Source organism: Sylvia atricapilla, chromosome 6 (assembly GCF_009819655.1).
Source record: "Sylvia atricapilla isolate bSylAtr1 chromosome 6, bSylAtr1.pri, whole genome shotgun sequence".
Taxonomy (NCBI): domain Eukaryota; kingdom Metazoa; phylum Chordata; class Aves; order Passeriformes; family Sylviidae; genus Sylvia; species Sylvia atricapilla.
The window spans coordinates 29993363-30013072 of NC_089145.1; the positions used below are offsets into that span (position 1 = coordinate 29993363).

Genomic DNA, 19710 nt, shown 5'->3' on the forward strand with positions numbered 1-19710 from the left:
CCTAAGGAAAATGGGAATTCTCCATTGTTTTGCTCTGTGCCAGTCAAGGCTGTATATATAAAACATATGTTCTTGCTCAAGTTCTGGCTTGAATAGTACACATGAGTGTCTGTGTGTGAAGTGTGACGAGATGGCCATAACATGATCAAAAACAGCTGACAAAGTACTGGAGGGCAATGGTTTCTTCGCCCTCCCACTGGGTCCTCCCACAAGCAACTGGCTTATGCAGCAAGGTGATCCACAGCTGCCAGTCTCTTATTTTAATGCTGCATGAACTTGTCACTGCTCATTATAGGAGAAGATAGGCAAGGGATTGCAACTGTGTTGTGTCTGTCAGCACACTGCAAACCCTGGAGAAAGAGTAAGGGAACCAGGCACAAAGGCCATTTTCAACATTTTTAAGCCTCTAACACAGGTGGAATTTAGAGAACTGCAACATGAAGCCTAAGCTGCTTGTGGAGAGCAACACGTACCTCAAACAGGGGTTTCAAGGTACTGTTTTGTTTTTGTGCAAGTTTTTTCCCACACAGGATTGAGCCTTCAGTGGGGTTCTGACACCTGAACTTTTGGTCTGGCTGGTGTCCTTGCCCCTTTGGTAAGTTTTCAGCAGCACTGTGTCTGGAACACAATGCTCTCTCCCACCTGCAGAACTATGACAACTTGGCTTACTAAGAGAAAGAGTTCATTCTGCTCTCATCTTCTGACTCCCTGTTCTCATTTATCTCTTTGTCCTTCTATTTAGGTATCTTGGATATGGTGCTCTGAACAAAGCAGCCTGTGCTTGTGTTGTGATAAGGATAGTCTAACAGTGCCAAGCTAGTTCTCTTGGATCGCCCAGGGAGTTTGTTTTGTCAATAAGATACTTGCTGTTTATAGTAAATTTTGCTTTTTGCTGAATGATTTGTCTGCAGATTGGAAAGACCTGACATACAGTGCTTGAGTAGCCATATTAAAGACAACTGCCAAGGGAAATAATTTGGAAACAATTAGATACTACTGGTTGTTTTGGTTGTTTTTACAATCTTCTCCTTCTGAAGTCAAACTATTTTTCTATTTGCATCATTTAATGAAACCCATTATCTATTTTTTAATAATAATTTGGTTAAATACTTTAACAAAAGTGACAGAAGCTATAAGGAGGCACAGCTTTGAAGAATAATTGCTTTAAATACATGTCAGAACATTGTTATGTGAGTGCTGATGTGGTTCTGGGCCTCCAAGGGTTAAAGCAAGGTGTGCACAGGCAATTCTTAGGGAGGTACTTTGTATAAAGTTCAGTGGCTGAGGAATGTCCTGGCAGTCAAGCTTCATTGCCTGGGAAAAACACAAGGGCAGATATTGACATTTCAGTGAGTGATATGATCTGGTTGGCTTTGCTGGTGCAAATGAGAGAACTTGACCAGTGCCTTTAAGGGAAGAATAAAAATGCCTTATAAAATTTAGGTTAAGCAATATTGTGCTTGCATGCTGTGGTTGAAAGGAACAAGTACAGGGTGGGAGCATGAAGGGAATAGCTCTTTTTTTTTACTTTGTCTTTGGCCAGCCTCAGTTCAGGAGTGGACTCTGTAAAGCATGGAGCTACATATTGGCCTCTGAAATACATATAGGGAGGCACAAATTGTGCTGCTTCTGGTTATTGATTACAATTCCTTGATCACTGAGCATAATGCTTAATGCAGACTGTAGGCAACTAGATCTAGTCCTTCTACTGGGAATTGCTGGAGAAATCTCTTTGGGTGATGCTGTCCCGACAGCCAGCTTGATTTCTGGCTGTATTCCTGTCTGTCCCTGCTCAGCTGTCCAAATGGGAGAGCTCCTCACCAGATGCCTGTTTCTTTTCAGTTCTTTGCCTATCTCCACTTGGCTCTCCAGCCATTCCTGTGTAGTGCTATCCTGTTCTCTGCCTGAGCAAGCTCTGTAATGCATGCTTTGTCTCTTAGCTAGGAACGGGCACCTTCATTTCACCAAATTTCCATGGAACTGGAAACAGATGAGAAATCTAAAGCGAAACCATCTTTAGGGAACTGCAGAGTCCTCAGAGTCTTTGGAAATCTGACTACTTATTTGGATAGTGAGGTGTAGATTTCAGAGTCTGCTTTTCACTCCTTATCTTGACCTTATGTTTTAGTTATATTTTTATATTTTAACCACTTAATCACATCAGTCTTTTCATTTTTGCATAGTAAGTGATTTGGAACCCTATGTTTCTCTGCTGAGACATCAGTGAAATCACACTATCGATGGGAGGAAAAAGTTTACAATGGAAGTTTAATAAACAGCAGACCTCGAACCAGGCAGTATCTGTGAGCCAGATAACAACTCTTAAGATCTTGTTTAATCGTGTCAAGTGAACAGTGTTGCTTATCGTTCTAGGAGATAATTTTGTTCAGTCCTTCTGCATGCTTCCTCGTAGATTGTTGAAGCCTGTTTATTTCAGACTGCCCCGTTTTGCGTGAGTAGTCTCAGCAGTTGCCAAAGTACAGTTTCAGAGCATTCATGGATCTCTCGTAACCACTCAAGATATCATCAGTCTAGTTCAGCCCTCCTCCAACAAGCCAGACTCACTTTCTTGAGATGAGACCAACTTCCATGGCAGCAAAGCGTCCCATGTGAAAGGTCTATGGAAACTGGACAAAAAGATACATGTCAGAATGACTGCTGTTATCTCCACTGAGGGGAGCCTCATACAGATATTTTAAAAGTATCTCTGATGGAAGTAACGTGTCTGATAAAGTAGTTGCTAAGCCTGAACCAGAACAAAGGGCCTTTTGCTTTCAAACACACTGGTCTGAAGGCCACATCTCTGGGGGCATTTAATCCTGCCACCCCCTTTTGTCTCTAGTCCCATTTGCATGCTCTGGTCTGCTCAACACAAAAGGAGAGAACGTGGGCTTGGCCAGCCTGAGGTGTCAGGAGTAGAGGGCAGCAGCCAGCAGCACATGATGTGTGCACACACTCAATGCCATGGCCAGCCTCCCGAGGCAGTGAGATATCACCAGTTCTTGGTATGACACAGGCAATATACTGCTATATGTCACCACATGTTCATATTTATATAACATATTTCATTGTTACATGTAAAGTACTTCAGTAAGTGATGACCTGATGCCTGAATAACATATTTTGTGCACTGGCAGCCATCATTAGAAATGCTTGAGGCCCCGGACCTGCTTGTTTAAGCAATTTTATGTGGGAAATGGCCAAAGAACATGGTGCAGATTGGTGTCCTCTGGTCAGGAGACCTTACACTAGCCTGGTTTTCGTCTCTGTCGTGGCATCAACCTCATGCCCTGGGGCTGCCTACAACGAGTGAAGGATGCTCCCTCTGGAGATTCGGACGAACTGCCAGCCCCTCAGGGCTGCAGTGGCGGCAAGGGCAGCGGTGCTTCTGTGGGTATCAGCTCCTTGCCCGGCTGCTCCACGGAAAACGCCGCTGCCCTGGTGGGCTGGGGACGGGTTTGGGTAGCATCAGCCCTGAGGGCTGGGAGGTGACTGCAAGGGAGATCCCAGGAAACTCGGTGGCAGTCCTCGAGGGCGCAAGGTGGGTGGAGAGGGGGATGTCCCCTCCCGGAGCAGAGCGCAGCTGCCACTCTTGTGCCCCGGGCCGCCCCCGCGCCCTGCGCTGCCCGCCCCACCTGCCTCGCCGCCGAGCCCGGGAAGGGGTTAAAAGCCAGGGGCGGCTGATGTCAGTTCCTGCGCTCCTCGGGAGGGCCGGCTCTGATATTTGAGCCGGGCTCTCCCGCCCGAAGGAAAGCGGGGAGGGAATGGTAAAGTGCTGAATGGGACGGGAGCCGTGCCGGGCACCTGCCTGCCGCCCGGCGCCGCGCAGCCGCCCGCGGCCAGCGCCGGGAGCCCCGGGACGCCGCCCGTCCCGCCCCGCCGGGCGGAGACCCCCGCGCCGGCCGAGGTGAGCGGGCGGGGACGCGCCCCGGGACCCGGGGGCTCCGGAGGGCCGGGCTGCCGGGGCTGGCTGCCACTGCTTTTCCTCGAAGGTGACCGTAAGGGGACTGGCGGGAGCATTCTGGGGGTGATGTTGTGTCATCTCTGTTAACTGAGGTTTGCCTTCGGGTCTGGGACTTTGGCCCTGGAGAGGCACGGGAGAAGTGGGGGGAGGAACGGCCACACGAAGGGGAAGATGCAGCCCAAGAAGTAAATGTGTGTAAGCTCTGCGGTCTCTTCTGCCTTCCTGGTAAGCCTCGGTGCGCGGGGCAAGACCTCCGCAGGTAGAATGGCACAACTGGGAGCCCTTCTTCCTGCCTCCAGGCGCTTTTACTAGCTAAGCCACCTGCGCGGATGTAGAGGAGAAATTATTTCCCGCTCCCTTCCACCCCAGGCCCGCGACAAACCTTTTCTTTGCCTTTTCCACAGCTTTATGTGTTATTTTCTCCCCCCACGCCCCTCCCCGCCCATGCTGTGCACATCTCAGGCCGCAGTCCTGAGCGGGAAATGACTGCGTGGCTGAGCAATTCCAACGGCCTCAGAGCTAAAAAGCTGAGGGGGAGACGAGCATGAAGTGGAAAGTGAGGTGGCTGGGGACAGGGGGTTGATTAATAGTACAGGATTTCCCCGCTGAGATTTGCCCAATGCTGACCCGTTTGATGCCAATTCGGTGACACGGGAAGAAATCTCTTCCCTTTCATATGTTGTATTTATCACTTTTCTACTGATTGCTTTTGTAGTAAGATGGTAGCTGAAAGTTAGAGCAGTATTCAGCTCCGGTTTTCAGACAGGGTCTGGTGGTTTTTACGGGCAGGTGCAGTCCCCCTGTGCTGTGAATCCCCTGTGGCAGCCTGCGTAAATCTGTTGCTGAGCTGAGCAGACACTCGTATCTGGAATACAGAAATAGTGCTTCACCTGTCTTTATTGTTTGCACTGCATGAACAAAGCTGCAAACACTACTTGTATTTGTATCTGCATCTGAAAGTCTTCACACTGATTGATTGTTTCGGCTTTTCAGGTGTAAGTGTACAAAGTCTCCTAAGTGTTCTGATTTCTACTTCTGGATCCACCTACATTTGCAACATCAGCTGATTGTAGTCTAAAACACAAAGAAAAACCCCAAACACATGACCTCCTGATTTAAACTTCAGGTTCGTCAGAATAACAACTGGATATGGACATTCCAAGTAAATATGATTATATTTATTTTGGATATGGCATTTAGGGTCAGAACTGTCTCTGACGTTGGTCAAAACTTACAGATTTATGCATGAGACTTCTAATTTTGACTGCATTTAGCAGGTGGTTGAGTAATTTTTTCTCCCACTGAGTTTTAAGGACTTTTTATCTGCTGTTATTGTCACTGACAGTTGGTGGGTACTTAACACTGAAACTCAAGCTGCTCTTTAAGAAGTGGCTGTGTGCATTTAAGAATGAAATTTTGAAAATCTCAGCTTGTTTGAAGAGAGTGTCTGTCTCCTGTGTTTGAAGTCTCTAAAATAAGAGTACTGCCTCTGAAAATATCTGGCTCCCACCTTCTTCGTATGCATAAGGGAAAAAAGAGACTGTTTTATATAAATGTCTCCATATAAATTCTTTATCTGATATGAAAAGGACCAATATCTGGGAGAGGAAGGGGAATCAAAGAATGTACTGAAAAAAAGATGGTTAAGGCTTACAAAAAAGGACATCTGAAATGGCAGGTGCAATGGAAGTGACTTAAAGTCAGTCTGTCAAAATTAAGTTGATATTGTGATTCACAGAGTACAGATGAACTGGTTATGTTCAGAAGAACAGAGGAGAAGGAGCAATGCATTTTAATAGTAAAAGAAAATGCAGAATAAATTTTGTAAATAAAGTTGTCCTCTAGAGGTAAATATTAGACATTGTGATACAATATCTTTCTCTGAAATAGTGTAAGGTTTTTGCTAGGGGTAAAAGCTACAAATCTAATCTCCAGCCTTCAGAACCCATTTGGTATGATGACACATGGGAAAGTTATTAGCTTAAGTGGAGGAGATGGGGATTAATAGAAGAATGGTAAGATAGACAAATGACAAAAGAGAATGTGACAACACAGTGCTGAAGAGGGGGCAGTTAGATAGTAGGTATTTTACTGGTAGAATTGGCTACTGACACAGGGGATTAATCTAATGACACAAACCAAAATTGCACATTATAAGTAGTAATAAAGTGGGCACAATACCTGGAAGAGCACTCTTTAAAATTAGTAGAGGAGGAAAAGATTCAGTTGCCTAAAGAGTAAGGCTCCTTTCAGATACCCAAAACCAAACTATGCTTTTTAAAATTTAGTGATCCATAAAAATACTGCCTGTAATTAAAAATATATAGTTATACTAATCAATCACAGGGTTACCATGGACATGTTGAATTTTGCAATCACAGAATGGTTCAGGTTGGAAGGGATCACAGTAGGTTGTCTGGTCCAACATCCATGTTCAAACAGGGCCATCTGAGAGCACATGGCACAGGATTGCATCCAGATGGTTCTTGAGTATCTCCAGTGAGGAGACTCCACAACCTCTCTGGGCAACCTTTTCCAGTGCTCAGTCACCTGCACAACAAAAAAGTTCTTCCTTATGTTCCAGTGAAAGTTCTTATGCATCAGTTTCTGCCCATTGCCTTGTCTTATTGTGTGGTACCACAATGGCCTGTAGTACAGAGAATTTGATCTTTCAGAAATCTGGCACAGACCTGAGCTTAATTAATCAGTTCCAGTCCATTTGTAATTACCCTCCTGCTCTCCCACATCTGCCATTTACAAAGGTAGAGTCAGCTGAGATTCCTCTGTTCCAGTTGTGTCAGTTTGTCTGTGAATGTCAGCCACCAGTGCAATATGGTTGTAAAAAAGGCAAATGCAGTCCAATGAGACATTCCCTAGGAGAGGGGAACGTGCTTAATGCCTTTACACAAGGCTTTGTTGTGGGTGCATGCTGGCTTTCAGATGCAGTTGTGGTCACCCATGGCTATGAAGGGGAGCAAGAAGAGAAGATCCAGCTCTTTTATATGATGTGCACTGAAGCTGGAACAGGGATGTGCAGAGAGAGAGCAGGGAGCTTTTCTCATGAGGCTAAAGGAGCCCCTTGTCTCTAGCCTTGCAGATTGAGGTCCTTAAGGAAAAGCTTTTGATATCTATAAATATATCAAGGGGTAAATATGATGGAGGAAAAGAACCCTAGCTAAACTGAAGGACAATAATCTACAAGAATTAACAGATACAAGCTGGTTATGGCTATGTTTATGCTGGTAATTGGAAGGCAACTCATTAGAGATGTGAGGTTCTAGAATAATAGGAATAGTGGGAGAACTGCCAGCATGGTTGTAGGGAAGGGCAGTGTTCATTTATGAACAGGATTATAAAATGCAGTTGTCTGTAGTGATAAAGAATAAAATGTAATGGTTCAGGACACCTATCTCATCCTAGACCCCCTATTTGGAACTATGGTATTTTAGTTCAACCAGAAGTTATGGTGTGTGTGGGAAAATTACTTTTGCTTTGGCATGAGTTGTTTGGTACATCAGTTTCATTTTGTTTTGTGTCATTAGAGTCCATCCCATTCATTTGTATGCCCTCTTTGGATTTAAACTTTATGAATAAAGGCTAAAAGCTCCTTATACTTGTATGAAAGAGAACAGAATTTCATTTGAGGGCTGAATTATTACTTATGTCCAAAACAGAGTTAGCTGTAAACAAACTTAACAATGTTGTAGGATCCTTCCATGGCTTAGTGCACTCTTTTGGCTCGGGAAGGACTGATAGCGCTATGTTATAGGGAAACACTGTACCAAAGGTAACCTGGTTAAATGCTTGGCATGGAGTTAAGGCTAGAGATTAGAGCAATGTGCTTGATGGGCTGTGGAAAAGGATGGTCTCTATTTCTGTAAAGCACTAAGTGTGCTGCTTGTAAGAAAGTGGTCTTCTTTCCTATTGTCAAGTGTTTTCTACTACACATGAGCATACTCTTTTCTTGTTTTACTCAAACCTACCTTCTGGAATCGTATTTCACAAGTCATTGGAAAAGTAGACTACTTGCTGTCTGGGAAACTTTCTATTACTGAACAAAGCAACCTGAACATAAAATAACTCACAGGTAATGTTTATTGCCAAAGGGTATAGAATGCATCTTCCTTAGCTCGGAACATCAGACATGTAACTGGATAGAGTGGCTTGTTGTGGTATGTATACTCACACTATTATGTACACTTACAGTAACTTGAATCTCAAGTCTTACGTGCAAAACATGAACTAGGTATTCTGACAAGTGGGTACAACTGGAGGGACATCTTAAACTTCTCCTCTCTGCAGAGAAAGGCAGATGTAAGGGCAGTGAGGCTGAGTGACTTTGTAGCTTTCTCATAAATCCTGGACTGTTCCTTGGTCTGTCACTGTTTGGGACTTGTGAGTTTGCTTGTGAGCTGATGAAAAGATCCTTTAACAAGTAAGGATTTAATTGTTCTGATGAAGCTGAGCTAATGGCTGTTCTAGCTTTGCAAACATTTGTTATTGTTTGGTAATACAGCTGGCTGTTGGACTACGCACTCTGAGTTGACCTTTTTGTTCATAAATACCTGAATTTGGTTAAGAACATCTATTACCTAGATTTTTTTTGTGTCTTAAGCACAAAGTGTCTGGAATGTCTAAACTGTTACTGAGTAGGAAAATTAAAGATCTTCAAAAACTACAGCTTTCTCCATTTTCTGGGGCTGTATGTATCTCTTGATGTCTGCAAGGACTTCAGTAGAGCAACATGCTTTGTCTTTAGCCCTAAGTTATTCCTGTATGGATTCTCTTTATTTTAACAGAGCAATTGTTTAGATACTGGGGCACTTCCACTCTCATTGTCAACTGACTGTGTCAAGTAGTTAGGGATTGGGAACAGTTGCTTAATACATCACATCATCTTAACACAGTCTGTATGAGATAAGGCACTGGTGACTCAAGCTGAAAATGTGTGTATGGTACCTGAGGTTTTAGTGACTTGAGAGTTCACAGCTGTACTGGAGCAAAGGAGGCAGGAGTAAAAAATACTCCTAATCTCTGGGTAGAGGCTGAGCAAGACTGTAAGGGTAGTAGTAAGGTTGTTTCTGGAATATACAGTATAATGCAGTAGTAAATTATTTACTCATTCTAAAGGTAAACGTTTATCCATTTAGAGTGACCTCTGGCAGAGGGAAATATCAGTGACTCAGTGTAGTACTACTTCATCTTCTGCTTGGAGAAGAAATGGCTGTTATTACCAGTTCTGTAAGAGGGACCAAGGAAAACTAGGCACAGAGGTGATAAATTTGTCCTTTTAAAATATTTCTTTTTTTTCCCTTCGATTCTGTAGGATTTTTAGAGCACCTCAGACGACATCCTAAATGGATGATTAACTTCACAATGGCAGAACTCACAGTGGACAATGGCAGCTGTATGGACTGGCAAAAGCGATGCCTTGTGTTGGAGTCCCAGCTCTTCAAATTCCGCTTGCAGGCAAGCAAGATCCGAGAGCTGTTAGCTGAGAAGGTGAGGCAGAGGTGACTTCTACTTTGCACTGAGTTATGACACAAAAGCAAAAAATCGGTAAATGCCGAGCTATCCAATGTGTCTGTTACTTGCAGTGAGGATTTCTTCCTTGATTACAGTACGTCTTTGCTCTCTGCTTATCAGTTGAGGTGCAGAGATGTGCCTGTCATAGTGGTGTAAAGTGACACAAAAAGAATTTGCCTTGTTTACTGCAAAGATCACCAAGTATTTGGACTCTAGTGGAAAACACTGTACCAGCAAGATTCTGGATATCTAAAGTGACTGAGACAACTGCAGAGCTAAGATGGATGTTTTGGGTAAGAACAGCAGGATCGGGACTTAGCTGGCAACAGAAAAGCTTGGAGGACTGCAAATTATGCTGTAATGTTAAAAGCCCAGACAAGGATATGTGTATTGCCATAGTGTTAGAATAACACTTCATATCCAGTCAAAACATTCTGGGGATAATGACGAGCAAGGCCAGATATTTTGAGATTTGGATGTTAGAAACTTACATGACATCTGTGGTTTTAGAGACATCTCCTACTAATCTCTTTCAAATGCCTCCGGGTGAGTTTGTTTGCATCCTAGAGGAGAGAACTGGTAAAGATCTGTGGATTTTATTGCAGTTTAGTTTGTTTGCCTTTTTTTTTTTGCTTGTTTTTTGTCATAGTGTGAATGTTTTGTGTTTTTTCTTAACCTTAAATGGTGTTGTTTTTCAATTAGAAGTAAAGCTTTTTTGCTAAATCTGTATAAAATCCAGATTTGTGGGACTCCTTTTTTTCAAAACGTGGCTTACATTATCACAGTTCAGTCCAAGATTGCTCAGATATTCAGTTGGTATAGGAAAGTGAGAACAGTTTTACTAATGAAGTTGAAATCTGTACAGCTGACTTCAGTTTACTATACCTGATGACAGATATGTTTTAAACTCACTTTCGCTCCATCTTGTATTATGTAACTTCTATGTGTATATTCTTGTTTGTTGGTTTTGGATGTAAAAACATCCAGATGACAACTACTTGAGAGAGGAGTAATTTTCCTCCCTGTTTCCACTGTAATTACATTTTCACTATTGCCATATACTGCATGAGACTTTTTTTCCACCCTTCATATTTTTAAGGAACTGCGCAATTCTAAGCAGCTTCTTCATCTCTTCAAATTAGCTTCTGAGATGGACCTTAGTGATTACTTACCTTGAAAAACATTGAAAGTGGTTGTAAAGTCCATTTAGATAAAGGCACATTACAAAAAAATCATGTATAGATGTGGAACAGGTCTGGTAAAGACAACCAGTACCCATATGCAGTACTTGTAAGTTTGCTGCATTATGAGATCTGTGTCCTTGTGCTTTGTTAATTTCTGCTTTGAGAAACTTCCTGACTACCCACACATGAGACAAGCCCACCTACCAGACTTTCTTATTGGAGAACAGACTTGCCAGATATATTTTGACTATCTCTTTAGGGAAATTTGTGGGTCATGGCAGAGAATTAAGTTTTCATCTGCTTCAGGGGCCTCGCTACCATTTATCCAGCCTTTTAGTCAAAGTGATATTCCCTTTGCTAAGATTAAGGAGCAGCTTGGTTCAGTGATCAGGTTATTCTGTAACTACTTGTACAGTGCTGTTGTAGCTTTACTTGAAGGGTCAAAGAGTTAACAGGCTTGCAGTTCCCGACTCTGAATGTCATGTGGGAAGGGGAGAGCTTCAGCAGGGACTGTGGGGCAGCTCTGGCAGGCTCTCCTGCTGCAGGTGGATTCAGACACACAGTGCTTACATTGAACAGTCCTCTTGGGAAGTGTCCTGTGCCTCAGATTCCCAGCTGGTCTGTAATGACTTGCTCAGAGACCCTCCTTCCCTTTTCCTCAGTGACCACAGGACGCCCCAGCAAGTCACAGCAACAGGGGCTCCCTGTCTGCGCTGCATCCTTCTCACTCGCAGGTGGGTAGTGATGCAGAACTGAAGGAGGTGCTTGGTTTACATCTAGTGATGGCAGCTCCAGGGATTTTTGTCATAGATTTTATAGCAACTGTGATTTTTAAGTTTTCCTCATTATGAGAATGAAGAGATTCAGACTTACTGGAGAGTCCTGCATTCCAAGAAAGTTTTTTTGGGGCAGTGAGAGGGGATGATCTTGGAAAAATGTGAAGTCTGCACAGTTTGAAGCTGTGTGCCAACCTGTGGTAAACATTGCTGAGATCTTCCCAAAACTGTTTGCAGTAACAGGAAAATTATTTTTTTAAGTGCTTTTACATGGTGAAAGTGAAGAACAATATTAAGAGGGGTGTGATACTTGGCCATCAGCTAGGTTATCATAGGTATGGAGGTGACTGATTGAAAGGCTTGAAAACCTGATCCCCACGTCTTAAATTGTCCTTTATAACTAATTTTTTGATTTCAAGACAGCTTTTACTGGCAAAAAACCCAACCACTCATGCCTGGCATTGGTAGTACAATGTGCTCAAACAGTTTAAATACTTGAGATTTTTAAAATCCGCTTAGATTGAATAATCTAGATCGCTGTTCAGAACATGAGGAATTTAAAACCCAGTGCTTTAACTGCCAATGCCCTAGTTCACATGGTGTGAACTTCCACATTGATAGCCTGGTCTCAGCTATCAAACAGAGCTGCTCAAGCTGCACAGAGCCTGGCTGGGGGTTGGTGTGGCAGAAGAGCCTTAGCCCCTGCTCTCCCGGACAAAGCTGTGCCATCCTGCTGGACCCCACAGGGCACGAGGCACTGAGTCCTACCTCGTGGGCATAAGCAGGGATTGCTTTGGAAACAGGCAGTTATTTTCACCCTGATTTTCTTGTACGCATGCAAGGAGAAGGGATACTCCTCCACTGGTGAGTGGCATAGCAGACTGTTGCCTCGGCAGCGGGTTGACCTGGTTAAAAGTGAGCTTTGGAACAGAACAGCAGGAGAAAAATGAAGCTGAGAGGCATAGGAACTTTCTTCACTCAATTTTATGTAGCCTCTTCTGAGCCATCAGGAGAGGGAAAGCCTGTGTGAATGGTTGATGGGAGGATTTTTTTTCAATTTTTAGAATGGCCATCTGGGTAACTTAACCTGCTTCTGTCCTATTTCAATAAACAATGAACATTTGCAAAAAGGCTCTTTTGTCTCATGCAAGCATGGCTATTCAACTAGTCCTGTTTCTCCCATACAAACTGTCTGAGCTAGTGTTTGAAAGAAGAGTTCTGTGCATTTGGCTTGGTTACTAAGTGTTTTATGTGACCTGGGTCACATTGCTTAGTAGCATTTGTCAAATTATAAAGCATTTTGAATGAAAGGACCCATGTAAATACCAAGCATTATTATTAATTCATTGAGGGATTTGAAAGAGCCTTACAGGCATGTATGTATTAAATCTGTGAGAGTGCTGACACTGGGGATGAGTGAAATAATGATTTCATGTCCACGAGGAACACAGCAGTTATTTAACAGTTCATGGTAGGACAACCCAACAATGTACTACAGGAAATTAAGAAAAGTACAAGTTCATCTAAGGCTACAGAGGGAATTAGGGTGACAAAAGTAATTGATTTAGCTGGAACTTAGCCAGGTCACCCTGCTTGCACAAGTTTCATAACTTTTTAGTGATCAGGAATGGTCTCAACATAGATTCTCTGTCCTGATCAAGATTCATAACTGCTAGCAATGCAGAGCAACTGCTGGGACAACAAGGAGTTCCTCAGTCAGAACAGTGCTGTCTTCTTAAAATAACCTGAGTCTTTCATGGAGATTTCTCACCTTGTGGAGGCTTGAATTTTGAGTTCAAGAGGATAGCTTGGTAAAATAACCCAGAATCTCATCTGTGCTATAAATGTAGACCCTGTCAATTAATCAGAAGACTGGGAGAGACCATTGATTCTGAAGCTACTGTCTTAAACACTTTGTTTCACAAAGCATAGTATGTCTCCCCAATAGTTATGTTTAGCATCTCTCTTTTGTCAATATGTTTTGCTGCTACCTGTCTGTGGTGATGACTGCCCAGAGACTAGCAGATAAATTCATGGGTACATGACTGTTCTGAAGGGGGACATACTCATGTAACACAGACCACTGCTATTCATGTCAGATTGCCTTGAGCTCAGCCTTTGAGAAGACTCTTTGGGCAGAGCAGCTTTGTATGGCTGCAGTCCTCTGTGGCATCTCTGTTCCTCTGCCAAAGGACCATCCTTGATTTAGATATTAAGTTACAGAGACTGTTGTATTTGATTGTTCCACTGAAAAAGCAAATGTGAGAGGTATCATGCTAAACATAGCAGGTTTTGATCTTCATGGTTTTAATTTATGTCATTGCTTTTTTAGTTATGTGACTACATACTGAGGGGTGTACATGCCTTTCAAGATGTTTGCTGCTAGGGGTCAGTCTGCTCCTGTATCAGTGAGCACGTATGGAAGGAAGACTTGTCTTGTTGCCATATGAAGGAAGGCAAATGGAAATGGGAATGTTGTCACGTCCGTTCTGGATGATGAACCCAAGAGGAATAAGTTTCATTTTCAGATATATTGGTTTGGTCCTGTTAGTGACCAACCTGAATACTCGGCTCCAATGTTTTTTCCAGAATGCATGGGAGAGAAAAGGAGCTCAGTTCCCTTTGTAGTTTTTCTTCTTTAAGCATGATTCTTTCAGTCTTCTGAAGATTCTTCAATGGCATTATTTCCACAGTTAAACATAAGTAAATGCTGCAAACTCCATGAAGCACTCTTCAAATTTTGCAACTTACTGGATAAAACTTAGTGTCACTGACTTCGTACTGCTGGGCTTAAATTTGAGACCTGTCAAAGCAGGTCAGGTGAAGATGACTTTGGCAAATATCAAATGAGATACTAGGTTGCTATTTAAATAAAAATTTAAAAGAAAAACAATTAAAAAAATCCCCCAAACCAACTACCATCCACAAAAAAAAAAGGGCTCTAGTGGTAAATTATTAGAAGAACACCAGTACGTTTGAATTTTATGAGAATGACATGACTTATAAACATTAAGGATAAAATTCTATTCAGTGTCCTTTGACTTCGATAGCAGCAATGTTCAGATGTTGAATCACAACTGTCAGTTTTCAAAGCTCTTTAAAATGAAAAGAAGCATAGGAAAATTAAGACCATTGTTAATCTTGTCAGTTTTCAGCCTATGATGCTTGTGAAGCCAAAGCCAAGTACAATGTGGCATCATAGAGAACCTTCTCTGAGCTTTCCAAGATATATTCATTTTTATTTACCATTGTGAATGAATCCTAGCTGAAATAAGATCAGGGAAGAATGGTGCACTGTAGACAGGCTCCTTGCAGGGGCAGCCCATGGTGTGTAAATTGTAGAGATGAGGTCAAGACTTCGGCTCTGTTCCTTTGACCCATGTAATGAATTATGAAGCTCACTAATGAGAAAATGGTTCTGGTGTATTCAAAGTAGGGCAGAAGACTGGAAAAGGTCAAAGGTTGGTTTTTTTTCCTGGTCAAAGTTGTCCAGTTAACTCAAAATATGCAAAGATCTGTAGGCTTGCACAAGTCCTGAGTAAAATGTGAATTTCCAAGTGATGTTAATTTATTTTCATTCTTTCCCTCTCTCTCTTTTCTGTCTCTGAAGATGCAGGAATTGGAACAGAGAGTGGTAGAAGCAGAGCAAAGAGCTGAGGATGCAGAGAAACAGGTAAGAGGTTCTTTGATGGTGGCTCTGGTGAAAGTCCAGCACTTAACTCACTCTAAATTCCTTCCAGTCTAGCATACAGACAGCAATCTGCAGTGCTATGCCCTGCTAGGGAAACACTGATTTACAGTGGTGAATGGATTTTCTGGTCTATTTCCCAGTCTGTGAGCCTTAGCTCTGAACAGGTGCCTGAATATGTTGAACCCTAAGTGAAAACAAGCACCTTGCACCTTCCTGTCAGTTTCACAGCCTTTTACCCCCTCATCCATAATAGGCAGGCTTGGTTGTGGAAAAGGAAAGAGGTGTTGGACCTCAGGATTAAATCGCAAAGATAAGGTTGCTTGGCAAGTCTTCAGGAAACAAATACTTAAGAGTACTGGTGAGGACTTGTCTACCAGTAGAGAAGGTTCTGTGGAAGGAGTAAGTTGTGCAGACACACCCTTTTCACTTGTTTTGGACTCTTCAGTAATTACTGCTCTGGCTCAGGAGCCCATGGAGAAAAACAGTAAGAGCTGGATTCATTGCCTGTTACTGTAGTCATCTAAAAATTTGGCATATTGTATAAACTAGTTCTTCTATGCTTCTTGAATAATGCAGCCCGGGAGAGAGGCAGACTTGAGTTTGTGAACAGGCTATAGAGAATAATAGACCTTTGGGAAGCAGACATTCTGCACTCTAAAATTACAGAAACCAAAAAGCCGAGACAGGCCAGGGGGTCTGAGCTCTTGGATCACTGCAGTCACTGCTGGAGGGGAGGCTTGAAGTGAATCAGCTGCCTCCAGCTGGACAAGAGCTGCAGGACTGAGCACTAAGTCAGGGGTTGAAGAGCCGAAATAAAAGCCACACAGCCAAGAATGACTGTCAAAGATGATTTCAGAAGTGAAGGACTAAAGAGGCAGTGTTACAAGCACTGGGAGACATATCACCTGGGAATCAAGAACTTGGAGTACCTGGAAAGGTATTTGGTCTGCAGAATATATTTTTCCGAACCAGTTTGATACTGACATCAAGATTTTTTACTGACTGTCTTGCACTGATCAGCTTAATTCTAGGAAAGATGCTGTGTCTTAACACCATGCTATTGGCTTCTATGCTAGACCAGTAACTACCAGTGAAGAACGAGAGTTGTTCTCGAGAGTGGTATCAGTAAGTCCACACCCTACCAAGACAGGCAAAGGTAACACAATACAGGCAAAAGTGACAGCTCTGACAGCACCAGCAGGAAATAGTTACTGCCACTGGCCAGTGAAGGTTTCATGCTAGCAGGCACCTCAATGACAGGAGCAGAATGCCCACGATATGATAAGATGCAATGCCAGCAAGGGACAGGATGGAGAACAAGTCAAATCCAGCTCCAAGAATGGACAAGAAAGGGAGAATTTGGCTGGGAAGGTGTAGCAGAAATGAGGGTTGCCTTCACTCACCTTCTACCAGCAGAAATGAGGGTTGCCTTCATTTCATCTGCCAGCAGCAGTTCTGTAGCCATATGTTGGCAGGTCCTAAAGACCAGCAACCCTCAATGTTTGTCTTATCCACATCCTTATCCAGCAGCTTTATCCACATCCAGAGATAAGTGTTCCTAGGGAAATGCTGCATTGCTGCCTGACCGCCTGAAGAAGTGACAGCGTAAGAGTAGGACCATTCCCTTCCACTAATGAGTACATTCACCATGAATGAGAGGCAGCCAACAAATGAGAGGGCTCCACATCAAGTGCAAAATCCCTTGTTATCTTTCTCTCCAGGAGTCTGGGGGGTTGGATTTGTTAATTCAATGGACTCCCTGTAGCTGCCAACCTCAATTAAGGAAATCACATGTTTGCAGTCCCCTTGCTGAGCCTCTAGTACAGAGTCAGCATTTGGGCATCAGACAGGAAGGAGGGGCCATTTCTTTTTACTATAATCACCCTAAACTCTAATGAAAGCACATCCGACTCAGCAGGCTTAGTTTTCTGGCTCGGATGTTGGGTGCTTACCTTTCTGATTCAGTATGAGGAAGAGGCAGTTTGCTTCTCTGCCTAATACAGGCAGACAGGAGGACAAAACACAGCTTCTGCAAGTATGAAGTGTAGGCTGCTCAACAGAGTGTGACTAACCCTCTTGCACAGACACTGTGAAGTGCTCAGATTGCTGCCTGCATTCTGTCTTTCTGGTTCGAAGTTCATGCTAAATTTATGGTATTTGGAGTTGGTTTCTTTGCAGATTTAGCTCCTCTGAGATGTGTTGGAACCAGAGATTTTCCCATCATCAAATGCTGCAATTAGCACATTTAAATTAAATTCAAGGGATTCCATTCATCTTTAGACATGAAGTTTTATAATCCGTTGCAGTAGAATGAGGTAATGGTAAAATGGAGTGGCATTACTGAGAGACAAAGGTTTGGAAGAAAGCAAAGAGATTTAAAAAAATTTGCTAAAAACCTGAAATACTTTAGTAGCCACTAAATTTTAGTGGATTGAAACTTCCTCTGTAGTGAAGTAACACTGCAGTGATATTTCTCTTGCTGAGATGAAGAAGTCTTGGCACTGGCAGGAGCTTAAAGACAGGAAAATCTTTTGAAGTATCTAACATTGTGGTTCCTTAGTAGGTCTGGAGATTTGGCAGAAAGACAGGAGTTGCCAAAACACTGTTTTAAGCTGGGGATAGGAGGACGAAGGACCTCCATAGTACTTTTTCCTATAAAAATTTTAATCTGAAGCAAATGGCCAGGGGTTTGTGGTATATACCTTGGTAGTGAATGAGATAAAGAACTGGCCACGATATTGCAGAGGAGAAGGGTGGGATGTACATGTCCATATGTGTTTGGAGACTATGGTGCCTGTATGGCATCTTTGATTAATAATTTGATTGTAATATCTCGCAATTCATGGTGCATTTATCTGCTCGTGGTTCAGTTTGCATCTGTTACTGATTCAGCATTACAAATGAATGAACAATGTTCCTTTCACAAATGTGGGTATAAACTAAGTGTGACCTGAAGGGTGATGTGGTTTTTTATGTTTTATTTTTACTTTCCTGTCTTAAAAAATTAGAAGCCCACAAATGTTCTCATTTATTTTCATTCTCTTACCAATACACAAGCAGCTCCTTGATTTGCATTGGTTTCTTTTGGCGTTTTTGGGGTTTATTCAATTTTCTTCTGATTACCATTACAGGTCAGAGTTATGGAAGAGAAGATAAAACTTGCCAACATGAAGACTGGTGAATCTGACAGCACCTTGCACAGGAAATACCAGGAGCTAATGTGCACAGTACAAGGAAAGGAGGATCTGATCAACAAATTGGAAACACAGCTAGCAAAACAGGTAGGGGTATTTTCTACAGGGAGGCCTGTAGGTTTCACGAGTTAGAGGGATTCTGTAATGTATATTTCAAAGACACAGATTATGTTTCATAACAAGTTAGTCTCTCAGTTGCCTCCAGATCAGCTATAAGATTATGCCCAGCCCAGTACAAGATCCTCTCTTTCCTTTTTAGACAAAACATCCACTCAGCATCAACTGCCCATGTTTCTTCATTATTGCAGATCAGTGAATGTTCCTAAAGGGCTTCCTTATGTTAATGCTGAGACCCTACATTGTAATGCTGCAGTCTGATCACAGTGCTTCTCTGGCTTTTTGGCATAACAATTGCTTTGCAAAACGGCTGTGTAACCCTTATCTGACTGTTCATGCTGCTTCTTGGGAAGGGTCTTTTCCCAATCTTCAGCAGTCCTTTAGCGTAGCTCATCTCTTGTCAGATGTCATTTATAAAAGAGCAGCTGTTTCTCAGTATGGATAGTTCTTAGTAATTTTCAGTTGGTGGAAGGAGGGTGCTACATCTACAGCAGAGTTTGTATTTCAGTTCTAGTAAAGGCTTTGCCCTGTGTTTTTTATAACATGAAGAATGAGGTATTCCTGTGTGTTGCTAAGTAAATAACTTAAATAGAAGTAGAATTTTACAAAAAAAAAGTAACATTTGAGTTACATCAAACTAATTGCCACCTGTTCAAGGACTGTTAGTAGAAGTCTTGTTCCAGCAACAAGAGGCAAAATGAGTTTCTAGAAATGAAAAGCCAAAGCTTGGCAATTCCAGACAAGAAATACTTATTATCAGAGTCACTGGTTTAGCTTTAGAATGGGATGAGATGGTGGCAATGCTAGGAGGTTACTAAGGGTCCCTGTAAGGCATGCTGTTTGTTTTCGCTGGGGTTTGAAGAGCCATGTTCAGAGCATCATTGAGAGAACTCTGAGGTCATGTCTGGATCACACAATAGCGTGGGACACAAAGAATCTGTAATTGCTTTTGGATCTTAAAGCACAATAACTGCATCTCTGGCTGCTGTGTCTGAGTGAATTGGTTCTGCTTAGAGGCAGGGCTTACTAAGCGTGGTGACAATGTGGTCATCGTGTCACTGTTCTGCTTTAGAACCCTGAATAAAATCTTGGCATTGTACTTCATGTAGTGTAATAATCTGAATCTTTTGCCTCTTGGACCTTGTTCCAAGACAAGTCAGGGCCGCTGGGGTTTCAAAGCCAGTTCCCATGTGATGGATATTTGGAGATGGTAAATCTACTGTATGTGCCAGATCATTTCAGATCTGTAGGCACATCT

The 19710-nt window shown here is 42.7% G+C and overlaps 1 protein-coding gene across 4 annotated transcripts in view; it reads left to right on the forward strand.

Annotated features, from left to right (window-relative positions):
• The first annotated feature begins 277 nt into the window (after positions 1-277).
• Positions 278-19710, forward strand: part of PLEKHH1 (pleckstrin homology, MyTH4 and FERM domain containing H1) — a 54740-nt gene continuing 35307 nt past the window's right edge. For 3 of the 4 annotated variants that reach the window (XR_010743830.1, XM_066321375.1, XM_066321374.1), the window contains exons 1-4: positions 278-492; positions 9291-9466; positions 15061-15123; positions 18273-18422. Coding sequence is in view for 3 of the 4 variants with exons in the window: in XM_066321375.1 (XP_066177472.1) it covers positions 438-492; positions 9291-9466; positions 15061-15123; positions 18273-18422 (444 nt within the window). In the remaining variant the exon portion in view is untranslated. Of the gene's footprint in view, positions 493-3766; positions 3908-9290; positions 9467-15060; positions 15124-18272; positions 18423-19710 lie in introns of those variants that run through there. The other variant, XM_066321376.1, reaches the window with a different exon arrangement.